Raw genomic sequence first — 26,488 nt, forward strand, 5'->3', positions numbered from 1 at the left:
GAGCTCGATCGGTTTCAGGGTCGTAGGACATACGAGCGAGAAGTGAGGAAACGAGGAAGCATATTGAGACGCACCTTCTGAATCCTGACCCTATTTTAATTCAAAGTAAATGGAGTCGAGGAGTCGATTCCACTGACTCCAAAATTAGGAGTCGGAGTCGACTCCAAAAAAAACGGAACCGAACACCCCTAAGTAGAATGACTCACTAATCTCATAAATTAGCAAAAATTGTATTTGATATTAAAATATTAATTTTTCAGCAATGATCATTTCTTGCCACTGAACCAACACCCTGAATTATGACTTATTATTTTTTGTGAATATTGTGGAGCAAATTATTCAAGACGCACACAGACATCAAGAATTAGCTTATGAATCTCAACAATGGTGACATGCTTTATGCAGCAATGCATGCTGGGAGCCACCATATTATAAAACTAATGGCCCCCAGCATGCATTGCAGACACACAGACACACACAGACACAGAGACAGACAGACTGTGTGTGTGTGTGTGTGTGTGTGTGTGTGTGTGTGTGTGTGTGTCTGTCTCTGTCTGTCTCTGTCTGTGTGTGTGTGTGTGTGTGTGTGTGTGTGTGTGTGTCTGTGTCTGTCTGTGTGTCTGTCTGTCTATCTGTCTGTCTGTCTCTGTGTCTGTGTGTGTCTGTGTCTGTCTGTCTGTCTGTCTGTCTGTGTGTGTGTGTGTGTGTGTCTGTGTGTCTGTCTGTGTCTGTGTGTATCTGTGTGTGTGTGTCTGTCTATCTGTCTGTCTGTGTCTGTGTCTGTCTGTGTGTGTGTCTGTGTGTGTGTGTGTGTCTGTCTGTGTGTGTGTGTCTGTCTGTCTGTGTGTGTGTGTGTGTGTGTGTGTGTGTGTGTGTCTTGTTTCTTTTCCCAAATCTTCACTCACGTCTCACCCATTTTCTAAAGGGATTATAAACGTTTCTTCATTGGTTCGCTTTTAATTAGGCCTATTATATTCGTATTCTTTACTGTGGTAAAGTAGAAAAACGCTGTAGGACAGATAGCCTACATTTGTACTTGCATGTCAAATTCTTTTTAACACAGTTTGTGCTTGTTATATTAGACATAGGGCGCGTCAAGTTTAGTTGTAAAACGCGTTTCACACGCGCGGGTGATTTTTAGTTTCACTTTCTCTGGCAGCGCAATCTCAAACATAGCCTAAATATCTCGCCCTTGTGGGGGATAAAATTCCCTCTTCAGACCAATTTACATCAAGTAGAAAACAGGAAGATATCATAAAGAGATCGATGGTCTCTTTTCTGCTCGTGTCCCACATCCCTCTCAGAGCGCAGAGCGCAGGCTATAACACGCGTCTTTGTGTGGAAATATAAAACGAGTTTTTTTTTTTTTTTTTTTTTTTTTAAATAACCCCCCCAACCACCGCCGGTAGTTGGTCCATTACCACCGCAGAGGTAAAAAAAAACCTCCACCGTCACAGCCCTAAATATAGGCTACTAAATATAATAAGATAACCTTGTTTGAAATTCTATATTGACTGGGTTAAATAGAATTGCATTACTAAAAAGAGACTAAAATACAATTTTCATTGACTAAAACAAATGTCATCAGTTTTCGTCGCCTAAACTTGACTAGACTAAAAAGAGTATGAACGTCACTAAAACTAATAAAAACTAAAACGACAGCTTGACACAAAGACTAGACTAAAACTAAAATTAAAACAGGCCGCCAAAAACAACACTACACCATTGTTAATATTCATATTCTGATTATTGACGTCTGTGGGTGTCTTTATATGAATAAAATCCTACTCTTTATTTAAAAATTTAATTGCAGAGTGTCTGATCTGTGGCAAGAAAGTATTGATGGTTCATTGGATGTTCTGCACAGCTTGTCTAAGTTAGCAACAGTAACCTACACTGTTAACCCTTGCTGTAAAAAAAGGCCAAATTCTGACAATATCATACCATTTTCCATTAAAACAGTAATATACCGTAGAAAACAAAACTAGCCTACAGGAATATACTGTGAATTAACAACGCTCAAAATCGACACTCAGAGGCTGTTTTCACAATCACACCCTATACCCTCATTCACTATTCCCTACATTAGTTCACTAATATAGTCCACTTGACAGAGTGAATGAACTCTGAATGAAAAAGAGAAACACAAAAACTACAATTGACTTCCAGGAACACTGAGTGTGAAACCAGTTTACGATTATTTCTTTCATACTTGTACAAAAGTTCTTGTTGAGAATTAACAGAGAGATAGTTAATAATAAAGTTTGTTGTCACCATGACGGAGATCAGTATTTGCTTTAGTTGGTCTCTTGTCTCTTGACTTCTTACCATTCATCTCTCTCTGACTGCTGTAACAGTGAGTTTATAAAACACATTTGTTATGGCAAGAAAGAGCCAAGAGGAAGTTAATCAGGTGTTTTTGGCTTTTGTGATGATGTCATAATCATCCTGGACATGCCTGATTCTCTGATCTTTTCTGTGTTTATTCTTTGAATTTATGGGTATTTCCTATTTAGCAAATCTGTATATCTACAACATAAAATCAATACTATAAGAAGGTCTTCTGAAGAATATCGTAATCATATAGTGCATTAAAACATTTTTGAACTCCTACTTAGCTCAGACACACACAGACATCAACAATCAGCACATGAATCTCAACAATGGTGACAATCAAAAGTTTCATGTCGCAATGCATGCTGGGTTCCAGGATAATATAAAACTCCCAGCATGCACTGCTGCATGAATAAAAAAATATATATTGCCACCATTGTTGAGATTCATGTGCTAAATTGTGATATCTCTGTGTTTCTAAAAGTCAGTGTAGCTCTGTTTCTCTGGTTATGCATGATGTGTTAAAAAAAAATGAATCATTGTAATTTATTGTTGCGGTATCACAGTGGTGGTAATGTAACACTTTTGATTGAGGATGAATTCCTTTGAGAATGAACAGGCAATATGATGAACCGCAATCATTCATAAACTGTGTGTGTGCACAAGTGTGACTTGCAAAAACACAGCTCAAGCAGCAAAAGAAAAACTAATGTTTTAGCATCAGCATCCCAACTAAAGCAAGCACTGATCTCTATAACGGTAACTTCAAACCAAACATTTTCAATTAAACATCTCAATAACAACTTCTGTAGATGTATGACAGAAATAAAGTCATACTGGTTAATAATAAGTGTAATAATGTGTAATGGCTGGAAGTCAGTTGTAGTTCTTGTGTTTCTCTATTTTCTGTTCTAACAGCAGGTGTTCATCACTAATGCTCAACAATCACTTACATATTCCCTTAATTATCTCACTGCAACACTGTCTCAATGTTACTTTTACTCTTTGTAGTGTGGATTTCCCTGTGGGGTTGAAAGGGTTAACAGTGTAAGATAAAAAGACACACCCACAAAATGTATTTTAACAGTAATAAACTGTAAGTTATAAAACAGGTATATACTGGCAACACTGTTGCCAGTAGTTTACTGTAAAATATATTTTTTGGGTCACCATTGTGCAGAAGAGTAGAGCCTGTGCTTCAGTCCAGGAGAAGATCTACAAACATTGATGATACGCTGCATGTTGCTTTATTTAACGGCGGTGACTGTGTAGTTGCTGATCCAGTGGAAATCTCTTTATTTACCAAAGTTTTTTTGTGGTTTCAAATGAAATAAGCTCACAGTAATACTTTGCTCACGTTATTAATGCATTATAAATTTTAGTTAAAACATTTAAATGACAGTTGGTCAATTTAAGGCAGTCGGTATCTGCAAGTGAAATTAGTTAACTTGAGTTTTAGTGCATTTTTTACAGTAAAGAACTGCACAATTAGTGTTGCCAGTATTTTACTGTAAAAAAACCCGGTAAGGTCTAACAGTGTATAAGTTGTGCTTAGCAAAAGGTAGTGGTGGTGAAATGAAGCTTTGTGAAGCACCGTGCCTTTCATTATTGTAAAATGGTTCATTACTCGAAGCTTTTCAACACATTGTACACTAACGACATCTTGTGGTCAAAAGGTGGAAAAGCTGCCTTTCTGTCCCAGAAGACCTTTTTTTAATTTGATCACTTTGTGCTCTGTAAACCACAAAGCAATACAATTAATCCTCATAGTTAGTGTTGATGTAGTTTTTATACAATGTATGAACAAACAACTTAATTTATGAAAAAAATAATAATATCTGGGACTAATTCACTTGTACAGAAACAATTCTTATGAATCTGCTTTGATCTACAAATGCAGCCTTATTCACATGAACTTTAGCCTCAGTCCTAATCCTACGAGTTCATAGGCAAGGCTCATGTAGGCATATATAATCAAAATAAAAGAAAACTGTTGTGGAATGGTGAAGTGCTTGTGTAGTGCTTTCCTAGTTTCTCTCTGCATACATGCAAAATAGTTAATTTTACAACATTTTAAATCACATGATTTTAAACCGAAATGTGATGGATTTAATGCGTGTATACAGAACATTTTAAAATAAAGACATTTTATTTTATTCAGGTCATATTTGCTGTTGAGTGGAAGCAAAAATGAGTCAAGTAATTGTCTCAGTAATTTTAATCCTAGAGGTAGGCCTACAATACAATACGGTCTGTAAACAACTTAAAATACCAGTACACATTCAAGGGAAAATGCAAAAATAATAACAGCATCAAGAAACGAAATCTTGTCAGAAAAAAAAAGTGCTTAATGATATTTTGCCTGGTAAGAGTTCCTTCTTTAATGGCTATACTAATTTTTCCACAGTGATCTGTACGTAAGGTTCCTCTTGCCACCCGTCCCTTAAAATACGGAATGGTCCCGTATTTACAAGTAAGATGATGCGTCCCGTATCAAATCAATAAGGGACGGGATTTGTCCTGTATTTTTCATTAGGCCCACACATAGTTGAATAAAAACATAAGGATTTTGCAGTATGGATAATACTAATAGCAAATATAAAAAAATCAATTTCACAATAAGTAGCAGAGAAGCTCATTGCATGATTGCATTTTAGCGTCTTTGTTTCTATAGCGACAGAGTTTTATGTACGTACATCATGCCATGATGTAGGCCTACAGTACATACATAAAAAAAAAAAACAAAAAAAAAAAACCCTGAATTTAAGTTTAATATACAAACTGATCACAGCAGTCAGATCACACAGTTGTCACTCAAGTGCTAATTTATATTTAACTTAAATTCAGATTTTTTTTTTTTTTTTTTACAGACCAAAACACATCACCGCGCATGCGCGTCCAGTACGTGTCGGATCTGATCCATCGTGCTACAGGCTGCAGCGAGGACCTCTTGGGTTCTCCGGGTTCTGCGTGTCTAGACTGGCTGTTTTGGGGTCCTGTAAGAACTCAACCCTATGACAAATGAGGGCTGTCTCAGCTCACAACTAAATATGTCCTAAGAACCTTTTGATCACGTTCTCATTAAGGTATAAAAACGTCAGTGAGATCAGGATCAAAGTCATTTTAGTGAATGAATTTTAAGAAACTGACTCGCTATTTCACAATTTGTTGTAATACTTTAATAAGCCTAAACTGTGTAACAGATACGAGACACTTAAGGGTTAATTTACTTTTCACCACTTCTATTTGCTAAGACCTTTTTGTTTTTACCAATTGTTAATTTACCTGACTGTTGTTGTGGTCATTTCTTCTCACGTGCACAGATTCTGCTGTTCACAATACTCCCTCTGACCTGAAGGGGGAGACATAACACAGTGTAAGTTTTTACATTTAGTAATTTAGCAGACGTCTAAAAGCTTTGTCTAAAGCGACTTACACATATGAGGACTAAAGCAAGCGAGTCATCATGAAGAGGCAAAAACAACGCAAGAAGTGATCAAAATACAATGTTCAGGCACTAATTAGAGTAGCATAATCCAGACAAGGGAGGATTATTTTATTTTTACGAGAAAAGTTGACGAGACAAATTATATGATTTGTCCTTTCACACATGACCTCAGCTCTAAATCTTACATAATATAATATAAAATAATATAATATAATGTAATATAATATAATATAATATAATATAATATAATATAATATAATATAATATAATATAATATAATATAACAGACATCTCACTCACGGTAACTGTTGGTCGTTACAGTCTTTACATTCAATAGAGGCAGAAACAAGAGAAACAACAGGTTAGAAATAAGATTAAGACACACTAAAAATCAGGACTACTGTTTCTCAGTAAAATTATCAGCATAATAACAGGACACAATGATTTGGAAAAAAATATATATTTTAATATATTTTCTGGAAATATTAGTACACAAACATACAATATAACTTGCATTATTTTAAAAAAAAGGTATATATCCACAGTCTCTGATTAAATATCTATAGTAAAGCTGTCATAAATGAACTCTCTCTACTGTTTAAAACCCAGCTACAGTTTCACCTTCATAACCAAACCAAGATCTCCCTCAATAAAACATTTATCATTTTAAAGAAGTTGCCTTTTGCATGATCTTGAATGTAAGACTTTCCACTTGCAAAGAAAAGACAAAAACAAACTAAATATTATGTTCAAATAATGGTGTGATCAGTTTTATCTGTTCTTACATTACGGACACGGCCTTTGCTGTGTTTTTCGTAACAGAAAAGGCCTCCGCTTGCACTCGAGAAAGTGCAACTCGCTCATCAACTGCTTTGTGCCGGAATAAACCAAACGCTTTAAACAAACCCTCTGAGTGAATGATTCAATGACTCACTTGTTTAGACAACGCTTTGCTGCCACCTATTGGTGGTTTTGGTTTCATATTTTAAAGTATATCATTGAATAGATATAATGCGTAGATATAGTGGTAAATATAATGCATTTATAAATAGACTATTAGGAGTGAAATATGAAATAATATTGTTAAATATAACAGACATAGTAAAGTAAAAGATTAAAGATAATAAAGTTATTGCAGTTGCATTGAATATATTTTCTCTTTTTTGTCTCTTTTTTTCTCGTTGGCACATGCACTATATGATAAACCCACATCTGCAATATTCATCAGACGACAACAACCCTTTGTGAATGCTTTGTGAAAGTCTTTTACAGAAAGTGTTCGAGTGCCTTGTGTTCAGGAGTTTGTAAGCACTTTACATCGGTGACTCTGCTGTGCTGCCGTCGCTCCGCAGAGGTTTCTGTGAAAGTCAAAGGAAGAATGAAGAAGCTGAAGCCACAAACACAGCATTAAAACACTCAAACACACTCACTAGCGTACTGTACCTGACTGCTGCTGGACCGGCTGACACGGTATTTTGCTTTCTTCTTATGTGGACACGTTCGGCCAAACAGATTGTAATACTCCGTCCTGACCTGAAGGCGGCGACACAACAGCTAAAGCAAATGATGTTTGAGTAAATAATAAATTACAGTTTCTAGCCAACCCAAGTTGCTTGCATTCTGAATAGTGGTCGACCGATATGGATTTTACGATGAAATAAACACTGTAATTAGCAGTTCACCCAGTAATGTGATAAGTGATTTGCACACTGGGAATCATATCATACTTTCCATAAATAAAGAGCAGGTAACGCTAATTTTAAAGTGCATAGAGAATATGACATGAACATGATGTAGTGGCCATTTGGTAATAGCGCAGTTTTAAATCAAGGATTTAAAGATTACGCTTAAAACTGCGCTCAGACGCTGGTGTTCTTAGCGCTGTCAAAATAAAAGTACCATCAATGTCAAAATAAAAGCTGCTTCTGACACTTGTCAGTCAATCAGAAAAACATTGGTCAATGCCAATCACTTAAAAATGCCAAATATCGGCACTTGGAGACATATCGGTCAACCACTACTTCAGAACCCTTATGGCATGAATTGCATTTTGTGTATTTTGCATCCTTTTTTTGGGGTTTAACTGTCACTTCAAATCACTAAAATCCTTCGAGATAAAAAACAAACCACTGTTACCAAACCTTCAATGTGTTGAAGCCAATTCATCATGTGTTTTCTGCTGTCATGGTGTGTGTAAGAACCTGTTTGGACAGCAGGCAGTGCATGATGAAGATGAGCGCCCCCTGGAGGCTGTTGAGGATAGTGAAGAGGTACAACATGACTTCAGTCCCGTTCTCCTGGAAGAGGAAGAAGCCAAAGACCCACGTCCCGCCCAGAACACACAACTGAGCCACTGCGGTTGCCGTAAAACTCCTACAGGGAAACACACACCCAATATAATTCATCAGAACTACTGAGATAAAACTAAATTAAAGACGAACACAAAAACTACAATAGTATATGAATGATAGTAAAATAATACACACACACACCTGATCTGTTTGAGTTTGGAGAGGTCTGGATTGAGACTGGAGAATTTCTTTGCCAGTTTCCACACAGTGATGACGAAGAAGACACAGTTGAGGATGACGATGATGCAGACGGGTGTGAAAAAACTCAAGATAAAATAATGATCAAGAGAGAGCCAACAGCTGGAATGATAAATCAGTCACATGGTTACAAACACACACACACACACACACACACACACACACACAAAAGACTAATTCATCGTTCTTCCCCATTCGTATTCCCTTTGAAAATTAATCATAGACTCGTGAATGATCTGATGTGCTGATGTTTGACCATGAAGTAGCAGAAGGAGAATTCTTCTGAACTTTTGAATATCAGGTGGTTGTTGATACCAAATATTAATCTCTTGCATTTTGACTCTAGCTCACATTTAGTTCTGGTTCAGAATGACCTTTTTATCCGGAGTATTATTAACCTATATTTATGGGCAATGTATTTGCTATTCAGACAGGAAGTTGGGGACATTTTTCAAAATACTTTAGTTCACATCACAGCCATGAACCTTGATTTAAATGATTTGTTTGCATTTAAGATGAGCAATCAATACTTTTGGTCCATTTCCCAAAGGAAAAGATAAATATAAGTGTTCATAATTGTCAAAATATTTACTGAATTTTCAGTTAAAAAAAGAAAATTTGTAAACGTTTTATGCATTTTATTATGGACTAATAAACATAGTAAGAATTGTATTGAGAGTATTAAGACTAATGTAGTTTGGAATAGATAAAATGTGCCTGGAAAAAATATATGATCAGAATATCGACTTTCGAATATATATCTTATAATTATGCATGTGCATACACACTCTCAGAAATAGGGGTACAGCAGGAGTCCATTTCTGTCCCCCAAGGTACATATATGTACCTTTTTGAGGGTCAAAAAGGTACATATATGTCCCCAAGCATTAAAAGGTACAAATATATACAGTTTCTTTTAAAGGTTAAGGTACAATATCAAAAGACAGCCTCTGCTAAGTAATTTTTTTAATTTTTTTTGTAAAAAAAAAAAAAAGGTTTTTTTTTAAAGGTTTTAATGATACCTTAATCATTTAAGGTAGATTTTAACTTATCACTATATTTGAGTAGCCTTGAAATAAAGGAAATAAAAGTTTTGTAAGTCAATTTACTGATATTAAATCATTATAACACAGCAAAAACTCCAGTGTTAAATGAACTTTCCTGGGAGTTTATTTGGCTCCAGACTCAAGAGTGTTAAAGTGTTAAAATATGAGTGTTAAATTAACAATCAAGAGTGCTAAAGTTAATGAGCTAATTAAGTGATTCATTGAGTGATGATTGAGTATTATTGAAGACACCTGATGTTAACAAGCAGAATCACGGAAGGAGAAAATATATTTTTTAAGACACCGTTATGGTGATCAGTGTTTGCTTTAGTTGGGTCTTTTGACCCTTGAACTGTTAACATTAGGTTTTGTTTGGCTGTTGTATCTGAGTTATAATGGCTAGATGAACAAAGAGATAAGTTGATCAGGTGGTGTTGGTTATGTTTTGACTTAATCATAATTTGACCTGAATCACTGAACTCATTTAAAGTCTAATCTCTGACTTAAATGTATATTGTTGATTACAACATCACTGTGATTCCACAGCATAAGATCCAGAATTTTTGAAATAATCTAAAGGATTTCTTGAAAGTTGATCTGATTAAACAAATATTTATTTTAGGCACACAGACATCAAGAATCAGTGTATGAATCTCAACAATGGTGACAAACACAATATTCAATTAGGGAAAGGAAATTAGTAAGACAATTCAGATCATAATTTATTCATACCGCAATGCATGATGGGAGCCATGAATGAGTTTTGATTGGTGGCACCCAGTATGCACTGCAACATGCTTTATTATTGTCACCATTGTTGAGATTCACAGGCTGATTATTGATGTCAGTGTTTCTTCATAAAGTAATTTTCAATGTCTTTTGATCAGAACAACTTTAAAGAATTTTTGGATTATATTGAAAATGCTGAAAATCTTTTGCTGTAGAATCACAGTGATGCTGTAATCAACAATATACATTTATACTGAGATTAGACTCTAAATGAGTTCAGTGATTCAGGTTAAATTATGATTATGTCAAAACATAACCAACACCACCTGATCAACTTTTCTCTTCGTTCATCTGGCAGTTATAACTCAGATACAACAGCCAAACAAATTCTAAAGTTAATGATTTAAGGGTCAAGAGCCCAACTAAAGCAAACACTGATCTCCATAACGGTGTCTTAAAAAATTCAATTTTCTCCTTCAGTGATTCTGCTTGTTAACATCAGGTGTCTTCAATAATTGTCAATCATCACTCAATGAATCACTTAATTAGATCATTAACTTCAACACTCTTGAGTCTGGAGTCATATAAACTCCCAGGAGAGTTCAATTAACACTGGAGTTTTTGCTGTTGGACCTCAAGGTACATATATGTAACTTTTTGAGGATCAAAAAGCATTAAAGCAACACTAAGTAACTTTTGCTCTCGGGCTCCCCCTACAGTTGGGAAACAGTATTGTCTTCTACTACTGTCGTAAAATCTGTCATGGTTACATGGTTAACACGTGCATTTGTTGACAAGCCGTTACCCAAACTCTGCAGAAGGAGTTCTCACGTCTTGGGCAGACAGCCTGCGTTGCGTGTGAAATGTCTTCAACCCAGGTACAGTGGCATATATTTCAGCATGTCATATGAATATAATTTCATGGGTTTTATTTTTTTCAAGCGCCAAAAGATCGCGTAGCTCACGTCAGCCTGCAGTCATTAGGTTAGTTAGGATTTAAATCCGATCTTCAATTCCCGTGATATATATGCATGTTTATTGGAGTGCACGTCACTGAAAGCAACAGATACGAGCGGCATTTTATTGATCATCAGCTAAATTTTCAAAATCAGAGACCGCAATAAGAGAGAGCAGCAACAGCCCTGGTAAGATCATTTCATTTATTTACTTTTAATGATGATGATTGTGTGTTAAGCGTCTGCGACTTACTTTCACTTTGATTTGCGATAGTTTGCACGTTGGCTTGATGAATACATAACTTACTCAGCTGCTCATCTGCGGTGATTCCAGTAGCGTCGTCATATCTGGCTATCACATTACATATAGCCTATAACGCGTGTATTTATTTATTTTTTTAGCATTTTTGGGAGGAGTACAATTTACATATGTGGTTTCAACAACCAGATGCATTTTTACACTTGTCCAGTTTCATCTGGAATGCGTCTCAGACCTCCTCCTGAAGTGGTTTTGAGCGATCGGTTTCAAATCCGTCTTGAATGCGTTTCGGAGGACATTTACACCTGGTCTTTTCACGATCGGATAGCTATCCGAATTGAGAAAACGCATGAAGTGGCCAGGTGTAAACACCCCCAAAAACATACGCATGAAAGCCGGAAAAACAAACGCTGGTTGGCCTCTCGCGTCCAAATTTGACGAAGTGGTGGGGGAAGTGACGTATGCCGTAAAGCAGTCGAATTTTGTAGTTCTTTTTGTGCTCGGGTAACTACCCGAACCCCGAAGTTACATAGTGCCAGTAAAAGCGATACAGACCCCGTCAGGCTATGGCAGACGTGTCATTCAACCTATTGTAAGTCCATGTACCATCACAAGGGTTTTGGAAATATATTATGAAGGTCGAAAAGTTACATAGTGTTGCTTTAAAAGGTACATATATGTACCGTTTCTTTTAAAGGTTAAGGTACAATATTGTACCCTTGAGGGTACAGCCCCAGTGACAAGCCATTGTACCCCTAAAGGTACAATTATGTACTTTATTTTCTGAGAGTGTATGTAGAGCCAGCCCTGATTGGCTGCTTGAATCTCAATTTAAAAGAATGTCCAGTTCCGGGTCTTTCTTTCTTTTGGCCATCGGTGGAGAAGAAGTCATAGCACGGTTACTCATGGTTCTTACAGGGCTTTCAACCGAGGAGGTCCTTCAGAAAATATCAGAAGCAGGCATAGAAGTAACCGACGTCAAGATGAAAGGACATGAAATGGACTTTCAGGCAAATGACATTTACTCGGATGATAATAATTTATGTCACAGTTAGACATTGAGTTTAAAATGAAATGTTGGAAAATGTGAAATTGAAAAGAATTTAATAAATTCTGATTTTAATTCAGCGTGTGTGTAATATAAATATAAATATATATATATATATATATATATATATATATATATATATCATTGTTGTCAACGATTGTACCCTGTCAAAGCCAATTTTGTACCATTTTTGAAGGGTCCATTTTTCTATTGTTAAATAAAGGTACAAAATTGTCACCACAGGTACAAGATTTGTCTCTTAAGGTACACATCACAAGGGTACAAATATGTACCCTATGCCAAGGGTACAATATTGTACCCTTGAGGGTACAGCCCCAGTGACAAGCCATTGTACCCCTAAAGGTACAATTATGTACTTTATTTTCTGAGAGTGTACATAGAGACACACACATATAATTCTACAGCTGAACAGCATTGGTTGCAGAAACTCACTGTCTTTGGGTGCCATATCCCTTTGGGAAGGCGATGGCAGAGATAATGACGATGACGAGAGGGACTCCGTATCCCACCGCATACATGTGGAGATGTTTTACTGTGGTGTGAAACACCAGCACAACCATCCGGTAGAGCTGAACCCCCTCCAGCAGCATCCAGCAGAACGCAGACAAGAAGAAGAAATGAAGCAGCCCCGCCACAATCGCACACGCTACCTGAGAGAGAAACAGACATGACAGATCAGCTCCTGTTTGATTACAATAACATTTTACATTTTGTGTTAAATAAGCCAGTGTTATTAGCCATTAACTAACACCAGTGTCTGAAGTGGCGTGTGAAGACTTCCGCATGGGCAGGGGCCAAATTAGTTAAGGGCAAGGGGGGGAGGATAGGGGTTCTGTAGAAATTGTGTTAGTATGTTACATATGTAACCTGAGATGTTCCCTTTCAGATGGGAACTCTGACACTATGGGAATGATAATACCCACACCACCATGCTAGGCTGTTAACTTGGCTCAGGCAAATTCTGAAGGCAGAATGACCTGGATCTAGGGCTGGGCGATATATCGCACGATATTGTTAGGCGCATCTCATCAGTAAAGCCGGTTCCTTGATTAGTAGTAAATCGCCTTCACCTGCTTTCAGATGGAGCGGTGTTAAATTAACACTCCTGGGGCTGGGAGTGTATATGAGTCCACACTCAAGAGTGTAAAGTGTTAAAATATGAGTGCTAAATTAACACTCAAGAGTGTTAAAGTTAATGAGATAATTAAGTGATTAATTTAGTGATGATTGAGCATTATTGAACACACCTGATGTTAACAAACAGAATCACTGAAGGAGAAAATCACAAATTGTAAGTTACCATTGTGGTGATGGGTGTTTGCTTTAGTTGGGCTCTTGACCCTTATATGATTACTTTAATTTTTACTGTTGTTTGTCTGCTGTTATTGATTTATAACAGTTAAATGAACAAAGTAAAATTTTATCTGATAGTGTTGGTTATGTTTTGACATAATCATGCTGTGATCTGAAAAAGGAAACTTATTGAGATAGTTTGGTTTAACTTGTTAGCAGCAGTTTTGTGATTCTTCAGCCTATAATTATCAGTACTTTACTTATAATTCAAAATATTTAATATTGCGATACGTCTGTGATATTAATGCGATATGGCTCAGCTTGTCAGTTAACTACGGCTCTTTGTAGTAAATGCGCTCCATCTGAAAGCAGGTGATGGCGATTTACTACTAATCAAGGAACCGGCTTTACTGACGAGATGCGCATAACAATATCGTGCGATATATCGCCCAGCCCTACCTGGATCATCCCTGAAGAACCTGAGATCCTGTGGGGCGTATTACAGAAACGTTCTTTCTTAAGTCTTAATTAGTTAATTTAGGATTTTTCACAAATTCATATTACAGAAGCAAATCTTAAGTTGATTTAGGGTTCTTATCCTATCTTACAAAATCTCATCTTATCTGTAGTTAGGAAATTTAAACCTCTCCATTGAGTTCGATAATCAACTCTGTTACCAGGCAATCAACGACACGCAAACAGCTGGTATGAGGTAAAACGGAAAAAATGGAAAATGGTAAAACAAAATAAGTGGTGCTTTTCATTAAGTAAAGTTTTGATAAGCTTGGTAGAAAGGGCAAAGCCTAATCTTTTTATTTCATAGAGTCTGTAATTATTTCGTCAAAGTGCAGCACATCATTTGGGTGTTCACAAAGTCTTTGGACCATCAAACATCTCTTGTATCATTAATACATGTGACGCCATTCTCAGACAGGGCTATTATTGTGTGATTTTTATAGTTGGCTTTCAAATAATTTTGAAGTTAGGACACCATTGGGGTTGTCCTAAAGTTAAGACAGTTTTAGGATTTTTTTGTGGAGTTAGGATGCTTCTGTATTACCCTTTTCCTATCTGTAGTTAAGATAAGATTATGCACTTAAGAAAGTCATTTTGTAATAGCTTCTGTCCTAAATGAGGTCCTAACTGAAATTGTCATGGTTAGAAAACAGATAAGATGGGATTGTAAAGTTAGGATCTTTCTGTAATGCGCCCCCTGGTGTTGAATCAGTGTCCAAGCTATAACATTTTAAAAACATGTATGATGATGAGCATCCTGCTGCAGCACAGACCCTTGGCAAGAGCCTTAGAAGATGCCGCTCTCCCAGTAGAGTGAACCCTAAAGCCCAGGACACACCAAGCCGACGGTCAGCTTGGTTTTGTGCTTTGGCCGACTAAGTTTTCTCTGTGTGTTCCGCACCGTTGACAGAAATTGGTCCTCGTCTGGTTTTTTATCGGCGGATTCCATCAAGGAGGGAACTCTGATTGGCTGTTCAGTTTAGTGAATGAGTCAGTGCACGAGAATAATAGCAAAACAGCGAGCAAAGAAGTCGAAACGGTACAGATAGAAGGCTGTTCTAATGTTATGTCATCTTACCTGAGTGTTCCTTGGCGAATATTTCAATATTAACATGAGCGGAGAGGAATAAAGAAAGTGTTTAGCAGGATTGATATTCAAAACAGTAAGCATGCACTGCTTTGTTTATGGTTTGTGTATCTGCAGCCTGTAGCGTCAATTTCCCTTATTGAATGACGAATATAGACGAATATATCTGCAGAAATAGACAGTTGTCTCATTTACACGCAGGCGCAGTTAACACGCATTCTAGCTGACAGTCGGCTGTAGTTCTCTCGGTGTGTTCAAGTGCAGCTTTTCCCCCTGACGCAGGCGACGCGAGGCGACAACACAGTCGGCTTTCATCAGCGCTAGTTCTTTGGCGCCAGTTTGGTGTGTTAGGGCTTAACCCCTAAAGGCAAAGCCATACAGCACGCATCATAAGAGAGGGCAATGGCATCAGCGATCCAATTTGAAATATGCTGTTTACTGACAACATTTCCCTTATTGCAGCAACTGAAATAGACTAAGAGCTGAGAGGATTTCAACCACTGGCCCGAACGGTGGACATAAAAACTCAAAGGTTGAACCGGACACAGCAGGTGAAGAGTTTTTTGCTTCCACTATTCATGAGGCAGAGGAAAGAAAGCTTTCAAAACTATAGGCTGACTATTTGGAGAAGACCCTAACCCTTTGCAATCAGGGGAACAGTGGGTTAACTCCTTGGATGCAAACAGATCCACTTCCACTCTGCCTCAACAGGATGTCTGCCCCCAGGTTTACATGTCCCAGAATATAAACGGCTCTCAGGGAGGGAAATTCAGTATTCAGTCTCTGCTCAGAACAGGATCTGCTGCGCCTGTCAGGAAAAAAAGATGCAAACGTAGCTCACCCTATGTAAGAAACTACCGTAGTGTTGTCTCTGCGGACTAACACATGATATCCCCCTGAGGGAAGCATCTGTCGTTAAAGTCTTGCAACAACAAACACACCCCCCGAGGATGGGGCCCTGGTTTAGAAATCAATGTCTCTTTCAAAGCTGAAGGGTACAAAGTTCTCTGTGTGTAACCATTATTACTCTGGAAGGATGGTTAAGAAGATGAAACCCCTTGTCCTTGAGCCAGAACTGGTATAGCAGCAGACCCAATGGAATGATGCTGGCTGCTGTCACCATGAAACCTAACTGTATTTGAACCTGAACAACTGACAACTTCAGGTCTAGCCTAATGCCTTCATGGTTAAGATAGAGTCTACACGTGCAGGAGACAAACATGACTCCATCATTGTAGAGTCCCAAACAACTCATAGAAAAAGGGTTCTCTGAGAGGGAGATTGGAAATAAACTTCTTTAGGTTCAACCTGAGCCCCAAACACTTCATATGAGCACGCACAACATCTCAATGTCATGCTGCTAGCTATTTCAACTGGGATAAAATCAACCATACATCTTTATAATTGAGCACACAAATTCCCACGAGTCCCAGAAGAGCCAGAACAGGATCAGTCCACTAGGTTGTCAATGCTAGGCTGAAAGGAAGCACTCGATACTGGTACACAGCAATCCCCAGTGTTAAATTAACACTCTTCAGTGTACATATGTGTCCACACTACAGGGTGTTAAAATGAACACTGAAGCAGTGTTGAAGTTAATGAGATAATTAAGTTAACACTGAAGCAGATAATTAAGTGATTAATTAAGTGATGATTGGCCATTAGTGGTGACACCTTATGTTAATAAGCAGAATCATTGACGGAAAGAGAAAAAACAATAACAGAAAAAAGAGAAACACAAGAACTACAACTGACTTTGAGTCATTACACATTGTTGCACTTATTACCAGTTTGACTTTATTTCTGTCATACATCGACAAAAGTTCTTGAGATTCAACAGAAGTTTAGACGGTAATATTTTATGGAAATTTTCTTTTCAAGTTACCATTATGGTGGTCAGTGTTTGCTTTAGTTGGGCTCTTGACCCTTATCATTTTTTAATATTAGTTTTTCTCTGGTTGTTACAACATTGTGTTTATAAAGCACATTCATTACTGCAAGAGAAAACATGATCTGCTGATAGTATGTTTTGATGATAATGACATTATCATCATGTAGTGACCTGATTCACTGATGTCATTCAGAGTCTACATTTTTGACTATATGCTTGATGTGTCATTTTAGTATTGGTGATTGTAGCTCTGAGATTCTACAGTTTGAGATCCAACAGCAATGAAATTTTTTTTAAATACTTTGTGCAAAAAAGTTATTGTGTTGAAACGCACAGACATCAAGAATCAGCATATGAATCTCATCAATGGTGACAATAAACAAACTAGTGACAAACAGATCAACTCTTAACATCACAAAACAAGCTACTAAAGTCAGAACAAAACAATAGCAAAATAAAAGCCAACAGAAAAAACAATGAAAATTACAGGACAATTCAGCTGCATAATTTATTCATGGTGCAATGCATGATGTCAGCCATTGATGCGTTCTGATTGGTGGCTCCAATAATGTTTAAAACATTGTTGGAAGTAACTACTGTAGTGAAAAATTAATAAAACATTTAGATAATCATTAAATCAGGTCACTAGTAATTTCATCATCAAAACATAACCAGGGGTGCATTTCCAATAACATCTTAAGCCTAACTTGATCACAGACCAACTGCAACAAATGGTCTATACGATCAAATTAGACTTGCGATGCTTTCAGGAAACACAGCCCAAACCATAGTTTATCTTGCCACGACACATATGCTCTATAAGCACAGAGTTGAAGCAGCCAGAGAATTTTTTTTTTTAAATAATAAAGGATCAAGAGCCCAACTAAAGCAACCACTGGTCACCATAATGGTGACATGAAACAAAACATTCCATAAAACATTACCATCTAAACTTCTGTTAAATCTTAATAAGGCCGTGTGTAGATGTATGACAGAAATAAAGTCAAACTGGTAAAATAATAAGTGCAATAATGGTTCAAAGTCAGTAGTTATTGTGTTTCTCTTTTTTCTGTTCTTGTTTTTTCTCTTTCCTTCAGTGAGTCTGCTTGTTATCATCAGGTGTCACCACTAATGGCCAATCATCACTTAATTAATCACTTAATTATCTCATTAACTTCAACACTGCTTCAGTGTTAACTTAATTATCTCATTAACTTCAACACTGCTTCAGTGTTAATTTTTAACACCCTGTAGTAGGGCTGGGCGATTTAAATCGCGATATTGTTATGCGCATCTCGTCAGTAAAGCCGGTTCCTTGATTAGTAGTAAATCACCATCACCTGCTTTCAGATGGAGCGGCATTTACTACAAAGAGCCGTAGTTAACTGATAAGCTGAGCCATATCGCATTAAAATCGCGGACGTATCGCCAGCGATATTTAATGTGATATGGCTCAGCTTGTCAGTTAACTACGGCCCTTTGTACACAGCAAAAACTCAGTGTTAAATTAACACTCCTGGGAGTGTATGAGTCCACACTCAAGAGTGTTTAAGTTAATGAGATAATTAAGTGATTAATTTAGTGATGATTGGACATTATTGAAGACACCTGATGTTAACAAGCAGAATCACTGAAGGAGAAAATCTCAAATTGTAAGTTACCATTATGGCGATGATTGTTTGCTTTAGTTGGACTCTTGACCCATATATTATTAACTTTAGATTTTGTTTGTCTGAGGTATCTGAATTATAACTGCCAGTTGAACAAAGAAAAAAAAAAGTGATCTGATGGTGTTGGTTATATTATGACAATCATCATTTGAACTTGATCACTGAACTCATTAAAATCCTTCTTTCTGACTTCGATTTATGTTGTTGGTTACAGCATAACTGTGAATCTGCATAAATGCCAGAATTTTTGATATAATATAAAGGATTTCTTAAAAGTTGTTTAAAAAAAAAATCATTATTTTAGGCACACACAGATGTCAAGATTCAGTCTATGCATCTCAACAATGGTGACGAGCAGAATATTCAATTAGGAAAAGTAAATTACATAGACAATTCAGATCATAATTTATTCATACCGCAATGCATGATGGGAGCCATTAATGAGTTGTGATTGGTGGCAGCCACTGCAACATGCTTTATTATTGTCACCATTGTTGAGATTCACAGGCTGATTATTGATGTCTGTGTTTTAAATGAATTTATTTGAATGTCTTTTGATCAGAACAATGTTTATTAAATATTTTGAATTATAAGTAAAGTACTGATAATCATAGGCTGAAGAATCACAAAACTGCTGCTAACAAGTTAAACCAAACTATCTCAATAAGTTTTCTTTTTCAGATCACAGCATGATTATGTCAAGACATAACCAACACTATAAGATAACATTTTACTTTGTTCATTTAACTGTTATAAATCAATAACAGCAGACAAACAACAGTAAATATTGAAGTAAACATATAATAGTCTAGAGCCCAACTAAAGCAAACACCCATCACCTTAATGGTAACTTACAATTTGTGATTTTCTCCTTCAGTGATTCTGCTTGTTAACATCAGGTGTCTTCAATAATGCTCAATCATCACTAAATGAATCACTTAATTATCTCATCAGCCCTAAATGCCGCTCCATCTGAAAGCAGGTGATGGTGATTTACTACTAATCAAGGAACCGGCTTTACTGACGAGATGCGCATAACAATATCGCGATTTAAATCGCCCAGCCCTACCCTGTAGTGTGCAGAGTTGTATAGTCCAGAAAGTAGAAGTCCTGCCATATGTTTATTCCACCCATTAACTCAGTCAGCTGATTTCTATCTCCTGGCTGAAAAACTGCTAATTAGCAAATCCAGGTGATTGGAACAAAATTCTGAGGAGGACTTTTACTTTCTGAACCTGGACTTTACACCTCTGAAGAGAACAGAAAAAGAGACAAGCAGAAACACAATAATTACAACTGACTTCAGCCACAGCCTCAGATGAAATCAACTGAAGAGAAAAGAAGACATTAAATCTGTGAAGATCTCAGCAGAGGAGGATTAAACAACTCCACAAACAGCATTACCAGCTTCACTTATTACTAACCAGACTGACTTTATTTCTGTTAGAAGTCCTTATTGAGACGTTTAATTTGAAGTTACCATAACAGTGATTAACGTTTCCATTAGTTGGGCTCTTAACTTTTATTATATTATTTGTCATTTTTGGCCGCAGTGACGGTGTGTTTGTCAAACACATTTGCAGCAGCAAAGAAAGCTAAAGTGAAATGAGTTCAGGTGATGATGGTTACCTGTTGATGGTTATGTAATCATAATGCTATTGTCTGAATCACTGATGTAATTTGTATAACAAATTTGATTTGTTCAATTGATATATTAATATCCTATAATATAAATTTTATAATATAAAAACCCTGTGTTACTGCAGCATGAGATCAAGCAGTATTATACAAATCAGTTAAAATATTTTAACAAACATGAGAACAAAATTTTACCATAGTGTGACACACAGTTATCAACAATCAGCGTATGAATCTCAACAATGGTGACAATCAAAAATATTTAGATAAACTGATCAACTCTGAACATTACAAAAAAGCTACTAAATGTCACTACAAAAACAACAGCAAAAAATAAAAGCAAATATTTAAAATTAAACAAAATAATAGGACAATTCAGCTGCATAATTTATTTATGTTGCAATGCATGCTGGGAGTTTTGTACTATGCTGGTACCCAGCATGCATTGCAGCAAGGTACTTGTGATTGTCACCATTGTTGAGATTAATACGCTGATTATTGATGTTTGTCATAGTAGATTAAAGAGCAACTTGCAGGTAAAAAAAAAAATCTAAATGAATATATAACCGTGTATGAAAATACCATATGAAAAGATAATGCAGGATTTAAAATGTTTTAAAACGACATAATGACACCAATTTAGTAGATAAAGTGAGCGTTTCTTTGACTGCTCGTACAAACCGCTTTTTTTTCAACATCGCGTCATTTTACGTCACACGAGGGAGACGTGTGCTGTGCTCTGCCGCAGCTCAGTGCAGAGTGGGTTGGTATTCAGTAAGAGCGGTCGTGAGACAGTGTGTTTTCAGTAGTTTTTGTATTTCAATTTATCATCGTCATGGTAAATTTATGTGTTTGTGGAGCTTGCAAAAACTCCAGCCTGTCAGGACATCGAGTCCACCGGTTTCCTAACAGGAAAAAGGACGGTGCTATCTTTCGTGCCTGGGTGCGGGTTGTGCAGGTGAAGAGACGGGATTTCTCTTCCGCGTCGGCTTCGGAAAACGCGGTCGTGTGTAGCGTTCACTTCAGATCGGAGGATTATCGTCCCGGCGATATGAAGGAGTTCAACATGGGATACCGAAGTAAGAACCGGGTGAGACTCAGAGCTAGTGCGGTTCCTTCAGTGCACGCATCTTCGGGTTCTCCCGCTGGATGTAGGCGCGAGCACAACATCAACTGGCAAACGCAATGTAAGCGGAACGAAACTGAGCTAACAGTTACTCGTTATTGTGTTTGTGTGGACCGTTTATCAGTTTGGACCAGTGCAGCGCGAGCCTGATCAAGCAACACTGTAACTGCGAGATCCAGTAAATAAAGAATTCGCCACTGAAGTAATAACATCGCTGCGAGATCTAGTGAGAAATATTCACATTTCTCCGTTATTAACGGATCAAACAGCGCTGACGTGAAAACCAGGAATAAACATTGTGCAATGAATGAACGAACTATCCAGTGTCCACAGATCAGCAACATTCACCATGGCTTTACTGTAGTAACACTAACTGCAACCATGGAAAGTTTGGCATTTTCCACTAAGGCCCAGTATGCATCCACCTCCCTGCAACACTGACTTTCCTCAGCTGTAAACATTGCCTCGCATTTCCCACACAAGCACCTATGGAACAAAAAATGTATCAGGAATAAATATCTCTCTGTCTCTCCATGAGAAACTGCTAAGTTATATCACGTAACGTTAGTCTGGGCGGATATTAATGAGCATGACAAACGCCTGATCAAAGCTTAGTTTCTGTTATTGTAAGTTCCAATATGTTCTGTCTAACATTAATCCTGGCCTGTCCCTGCTCTCTTGGCAGCCTAGCAGGCTCATAATTGTATGGCTGTGGTCCGTAAACAATTTCCTCAGCGTCCGAAATGTCATTGCAATCCATATTTCCCTGTTGTTTGAATCGACCGCTCTCCCTCGTGCTATGTCACGACTCTCGCCCGTCACGCCCATTTTCAGATGCGGAAGTAAAATTTTCTCACAAAAACGACTCCAGAAGCCACTGTAGCATATTTATAAATTTTTTTTAAAGAAAATCTAGTTCCTACATTATTTTTCTATACATTGACTTGTTGGGTCTTCTAACCTGCAAGTTGCTCTTTAACGTTTAGTGCTCAAGTTTATAAAATTCTTCTAACTGATTCTTCTAGTACTGCTGTATCTCATACTGGAGTAACACAGGGTTTGTGATGTGAAAATTTTAATGGAACAACACAATTGTTAGACTTGAAAAGCATCAGTGGAGCAGGATACTTCATGATGATTATAAAACCATCAACAGAAAACCATCATCACCTGATCTCATTTCACTTTTGCTTTCTTTGCTGCTGCAAATGTGTTCGACAACCACACTGTCACAGCAGCCAAAAAAGACATAATATATAATTAGAGTTAAGAACCCAACTAATGGAAACACTATTCACTGTTATGGTGACTTCAAATGAACCACATTAGAGTTAAACCTCTGTTAATTCTCAATAAAACTTTTGTAGACGTCTGACAGAAATAAAGTCAGTCTGGTTAGTAATAAGTGAAGCTGGTAATGCTGTTTGTGGAGTTGTTTAATCCTCCTCTGCTGAGATCTTCACAGATTTAATGTCTTCTTTTCTCTTCAGTTGATTTCATCTAAGGCTGTGTCTGAAGTCAGTTGTAGTTCTTGTGTTTCTGCTCGTCTCTTTTTCTGTTCTCTTCTTTCTTCAGTGATTCTGCTTGTTAACAGGCTTATTAAGGCTGAGATGACTCCATATTTAATATACACAGTTTTTTGGCTACAATAAGGTCCAGTTCTGGTTTATTTCTTTACTCTTGGCTGACATGTGGCATTGCTATGCAGAGGTGTAAAGTCCAGGTTCAGAAAGTAAAAGTCCTCCTCAGTATTTTGTTCCAATCACCCGGATTTGCTAATTCAGACAGGAGAGAGAACTAATTAGTGAAATCAGCTGACTGAGTTCATGGGTGGAATAAACTATGGCAGGACTTCTACTTTCTGACCCCTGGACTATACAGCTCTGGTAGTGTGGACACATATGTACACTGAGGAGTGTTAATTTAACACTGGGGAAGTATCCCAGAAAATAAACATGAGAAATGTATTGTGTTCTGGCCAAATCTCATCTGGAAATAAGTGTTCTTTAGGTCTATTGTCACAAACCAATCCTTGGGTTGAATTTGAGACAATTTCAGTTTGAGCGTTAGCATCTTGAATCTGTATGTCCTCAGAGTACAATTAAGGTCATGTGGATCCAAAACTGGATGCAGCCCCCAGTCTTTTTTGGGCACAATAAAGTACCACCTAAGAAACCTGCCTCTCTCACATGAAGATGTACAACTTCTATGGAGCCTTTCACCAAGAGAGGATGCAGTTTTTGATTTAGGAACCTTGACTGATCTTGATTCACTGCTGTTTCTAACACCCCATTGAAATGAAGCGAACGGGAGGCAAACTCAATTGTGTAACATTTTTCCAAAATATTCAGAACTCTCTGAGAAACACTGGGCAGAAGCTGCCATACTGCCACAAAGTTTGACAGAGGGATCATTTAAATAGAGTCTACCTGTTCGGGACCCTGAAACAAGAACTGGCAAGGAAACATTGAACAAGCCCTAGAAAGAGATTGTCCATGAGCAAGGGTGGGTCTACCGCTGGGTGTCTCTGCTCCTCAGGTCACCAATGGTGGCGAAGCAGGCAGAAGCACCCTCTGAGGGCATAGTGGGAGGCCTGGTACACCATGTTGTGGTATGTCCAGACCCTCCGCGAGAAGGTACCTAATATTAGGTCATCTAAACTGAGTCCAAACAAATGTTCCAAGTGTCCTTCCACTGCACTGCAGTGAATTACAGTTGTAAAGTAATATGGAATATGGAGCACAGGGACATCCGGTTATAAGCATTTTAAAAGGAAAGAAAAGTTCTGGCATGAGGCCCATTTGAGAAACAGACAGGGTAATATTTGTTATTTTCAAATAGTTCCTTCACGACCTTGTTTTCTCATTCAAACGCACCTGATTGTGAGTGCTGGAGATCCCGCAGAGGAAGACGAGGTCTGCGATGAAGAGGCACACGCTCAGATGAAGATGAATGCTGTTTCGGGTCCCTTGGATGGAGCGGCAGAACCGGAACGTCAGGATACAGAGAAATAAACAGAGCAGAGACAGAACTAAACCCACACGCGTGATCAACACCAGCTCAAACGTGTCCTGGAGGAAAGGAAGAGCAAATGGACGTGTTAATATCATCATAATTTAGTCTCAAATCTGAAATATGTCACACATGTACCTGGACAGGATAGAGGGCCATGAGCAGAGCGAAACTACTGAGATGAGAGTAGGAACACATTGTATGAGTGTCATTAGACCACACCTTCTCACAGCCCTTCCTAGACCACGCCCCCTCTGTCTCATTCCAGAACACACAGGAATAAACCACACCCTCAGACTCCGCCCTCTCCTGAAGAAGGGAGAAGAAGAGTTTAGGAAATGAGGAATTAGTGAACACCTGCCTGAAAAGTGCTACGAGTTCTCGTGATATTAAAACATGACAATATTTCTTGTCAAGTTGAAAAGCAGAGCAAAGAGGACATGGACAAAGTGCTGATAGACAAGACAGAGCATGACATGAAGCAAAGTCTCAGCTTTATGTAAACAGGTCACATGCTACGTTTGTCCAGTCAATAACAGTGACACAGCAAATGTGCAAATGTGCAAATAAAACTATATAATTACTTGCATTTGACACTTTATTTGAACCAAATGCCTCATTGTTATTATATATGTTATAATGTATTTTAAGTAATTCTAAAGGCTATTGTTCACATCATCATCATTTGCCTCTAGTCCTGTTTGGGACATAGGCCGTCAACAAGAGCTCTCCAATAGTTCCGGTCCTGGGCCAGTCTCTCCAGTTGTCCCCATGATAGTCCCATTTTCTTGGATTCTGCCTCCAAGTCGCATCGCCAGGTTTTTCGGGGGCGGCCTCTTTTTCTCTTGCCTTGAGGGTTCCAGGTGAGCGCCTGTCTGGTGATGCTGTTAGCAGGTTTCTGGAGGGTTGGCCAATCCAGCGCCATCTTCTGTGGAGGATTTCTTTCTCTACAGGCTGCTGTCTGGTTCTCTCCCACAGTTCCCTTTTACTGATGGTAACTGGCCATCTGATCCGTAGTATTCGGCTGAGGCAGGTGTTGATGAACGTCTGGATTCTCTTCATGGTTGAGGCTGTTGTTTCCCATGTTTCTGCTCAATATAGGAGTATTGGCTTCACAATGATATTGAAGAGTCTGATCTTGGTGTGGATGGTCAGGGCACTGGAGTTCCATCCCTTCTTCGGCTGCTGGAAAGCTGTTCTTGCCTTGCCGATACGCACTCATACATCTGCATCGGTACCCTCCTGCTTGTCAAAGATGCTGCCAAGGTAGGTGAAACTCTCCACCTCCTCCAGCGCTTCATCTTCCAGCTTGATGGGTGCTGTGTCGGCTGCGTTGACCTTGAGGACCTTGGTCTTCCCTTTGTGGATGTTCAGCCCAATGCCTAAGGAGTTCTCTGTCACAGTGTTGGTCTTCTCCTGCATCTGTTGCTGGGTGTGCGAGAGAAGTGCCAGGTCATCAGGCAAAGTAGAGGTCGTCCAGCTGTTTCCATAGGGTCCACTGAATACCGTGCCTTCTCCGTGCTGTTGATGTCCTCATGACCCAGTCTATGGTAAGCAGAAACAGGAAAGGAGAAAGCAGGCACCTCTGTCTTACGCCAGTCCGCACTCGGAAGTTGTCCGTGGCTTGTGTGCCGTGGATCACTCTGCAGGACAGTCCTTCGTATGAGTTCCGGATGATATCGGTGATCTTTATGGGTACTCCATAATGTCGTAGAAGCTTCCAGAGTGTCTGCCTGTCCACACTGTCAAATTATTTCTCGTAGTCAATGAACAGATTGTTCACATAGGTCTAGTTTTATTACACACATAACACATCAGATTACTCGATTATTCGTCAAAATAACTCGATTACCAAAAAAAATGTA

General features: G+C 38.1%; 1 protein-coding gene across 2 annotated transcripts in view; it reads right to left on the reverse strand.

Moving 5' to 3' along the window:
* LOC311077544 (uncharacterized protein) overlaps nucleotides 1–26,488 on the reverse strand; it is a 471,588-nt gene that overhangs the window by 294,023 nt on the left and 151,077 nt on the right. Inside the window, exons 14-20 of one of the 2 annotated variants that reach the window (XM_084106075.1) lie at nucleotides 24,762–24,932; nucleotides 24,488–24,682; nucleotides 12,823–13,040; nucleotides 8,275–8,433; nucleotides 7,984–8,155; nucleotides 7,226–7,315; nucleotides 6,227–7,140 (exon numbers count right to left, since the gene is read on the reverse strand). The exons of the other annotated variant lie outside the window; for it this stretch is intronic. Of the exons in view, the coding sequence (XP_083962201.1) occupies nucleotides 7,096–7,140; nucleotides 7,226–7,315; nucleotides 7,984–8,155; nucleotides 8,275–8,433; nucleotides 12,823–13,040; nucleotides 24,488–24,682; nucleotides 24,762–24,932 (1,050 nt within the window). The 3' untranslated portion in view covers nucleotides 6,227–7,095. Of the gene's footprint in view, nucleotides 1–6,226; nucleotides 7,141–7,225; nucleotides 7,316–7,983; nucleotides 8,156–8,274; nucleotides 8,434–12,822; nucleotides 13,041–24,487; nucleotides 24,683–24,761; nucleotides 24,933–26,488 lie in introns of those variants that run through there. 2 annotated transcript variants of the gene reach the window in all.

This window comes from Abramis brama, assembly GCF_963993115.1.
Source record: "Abramis brama genome assembly, chromosome: 2".
Taxonomy (NCBI): Eukaryota; Metazoa; Chordata; class Actinopteri; order Cypriniformes; family Leuciscidae; genus Abramis; species Abramis brama.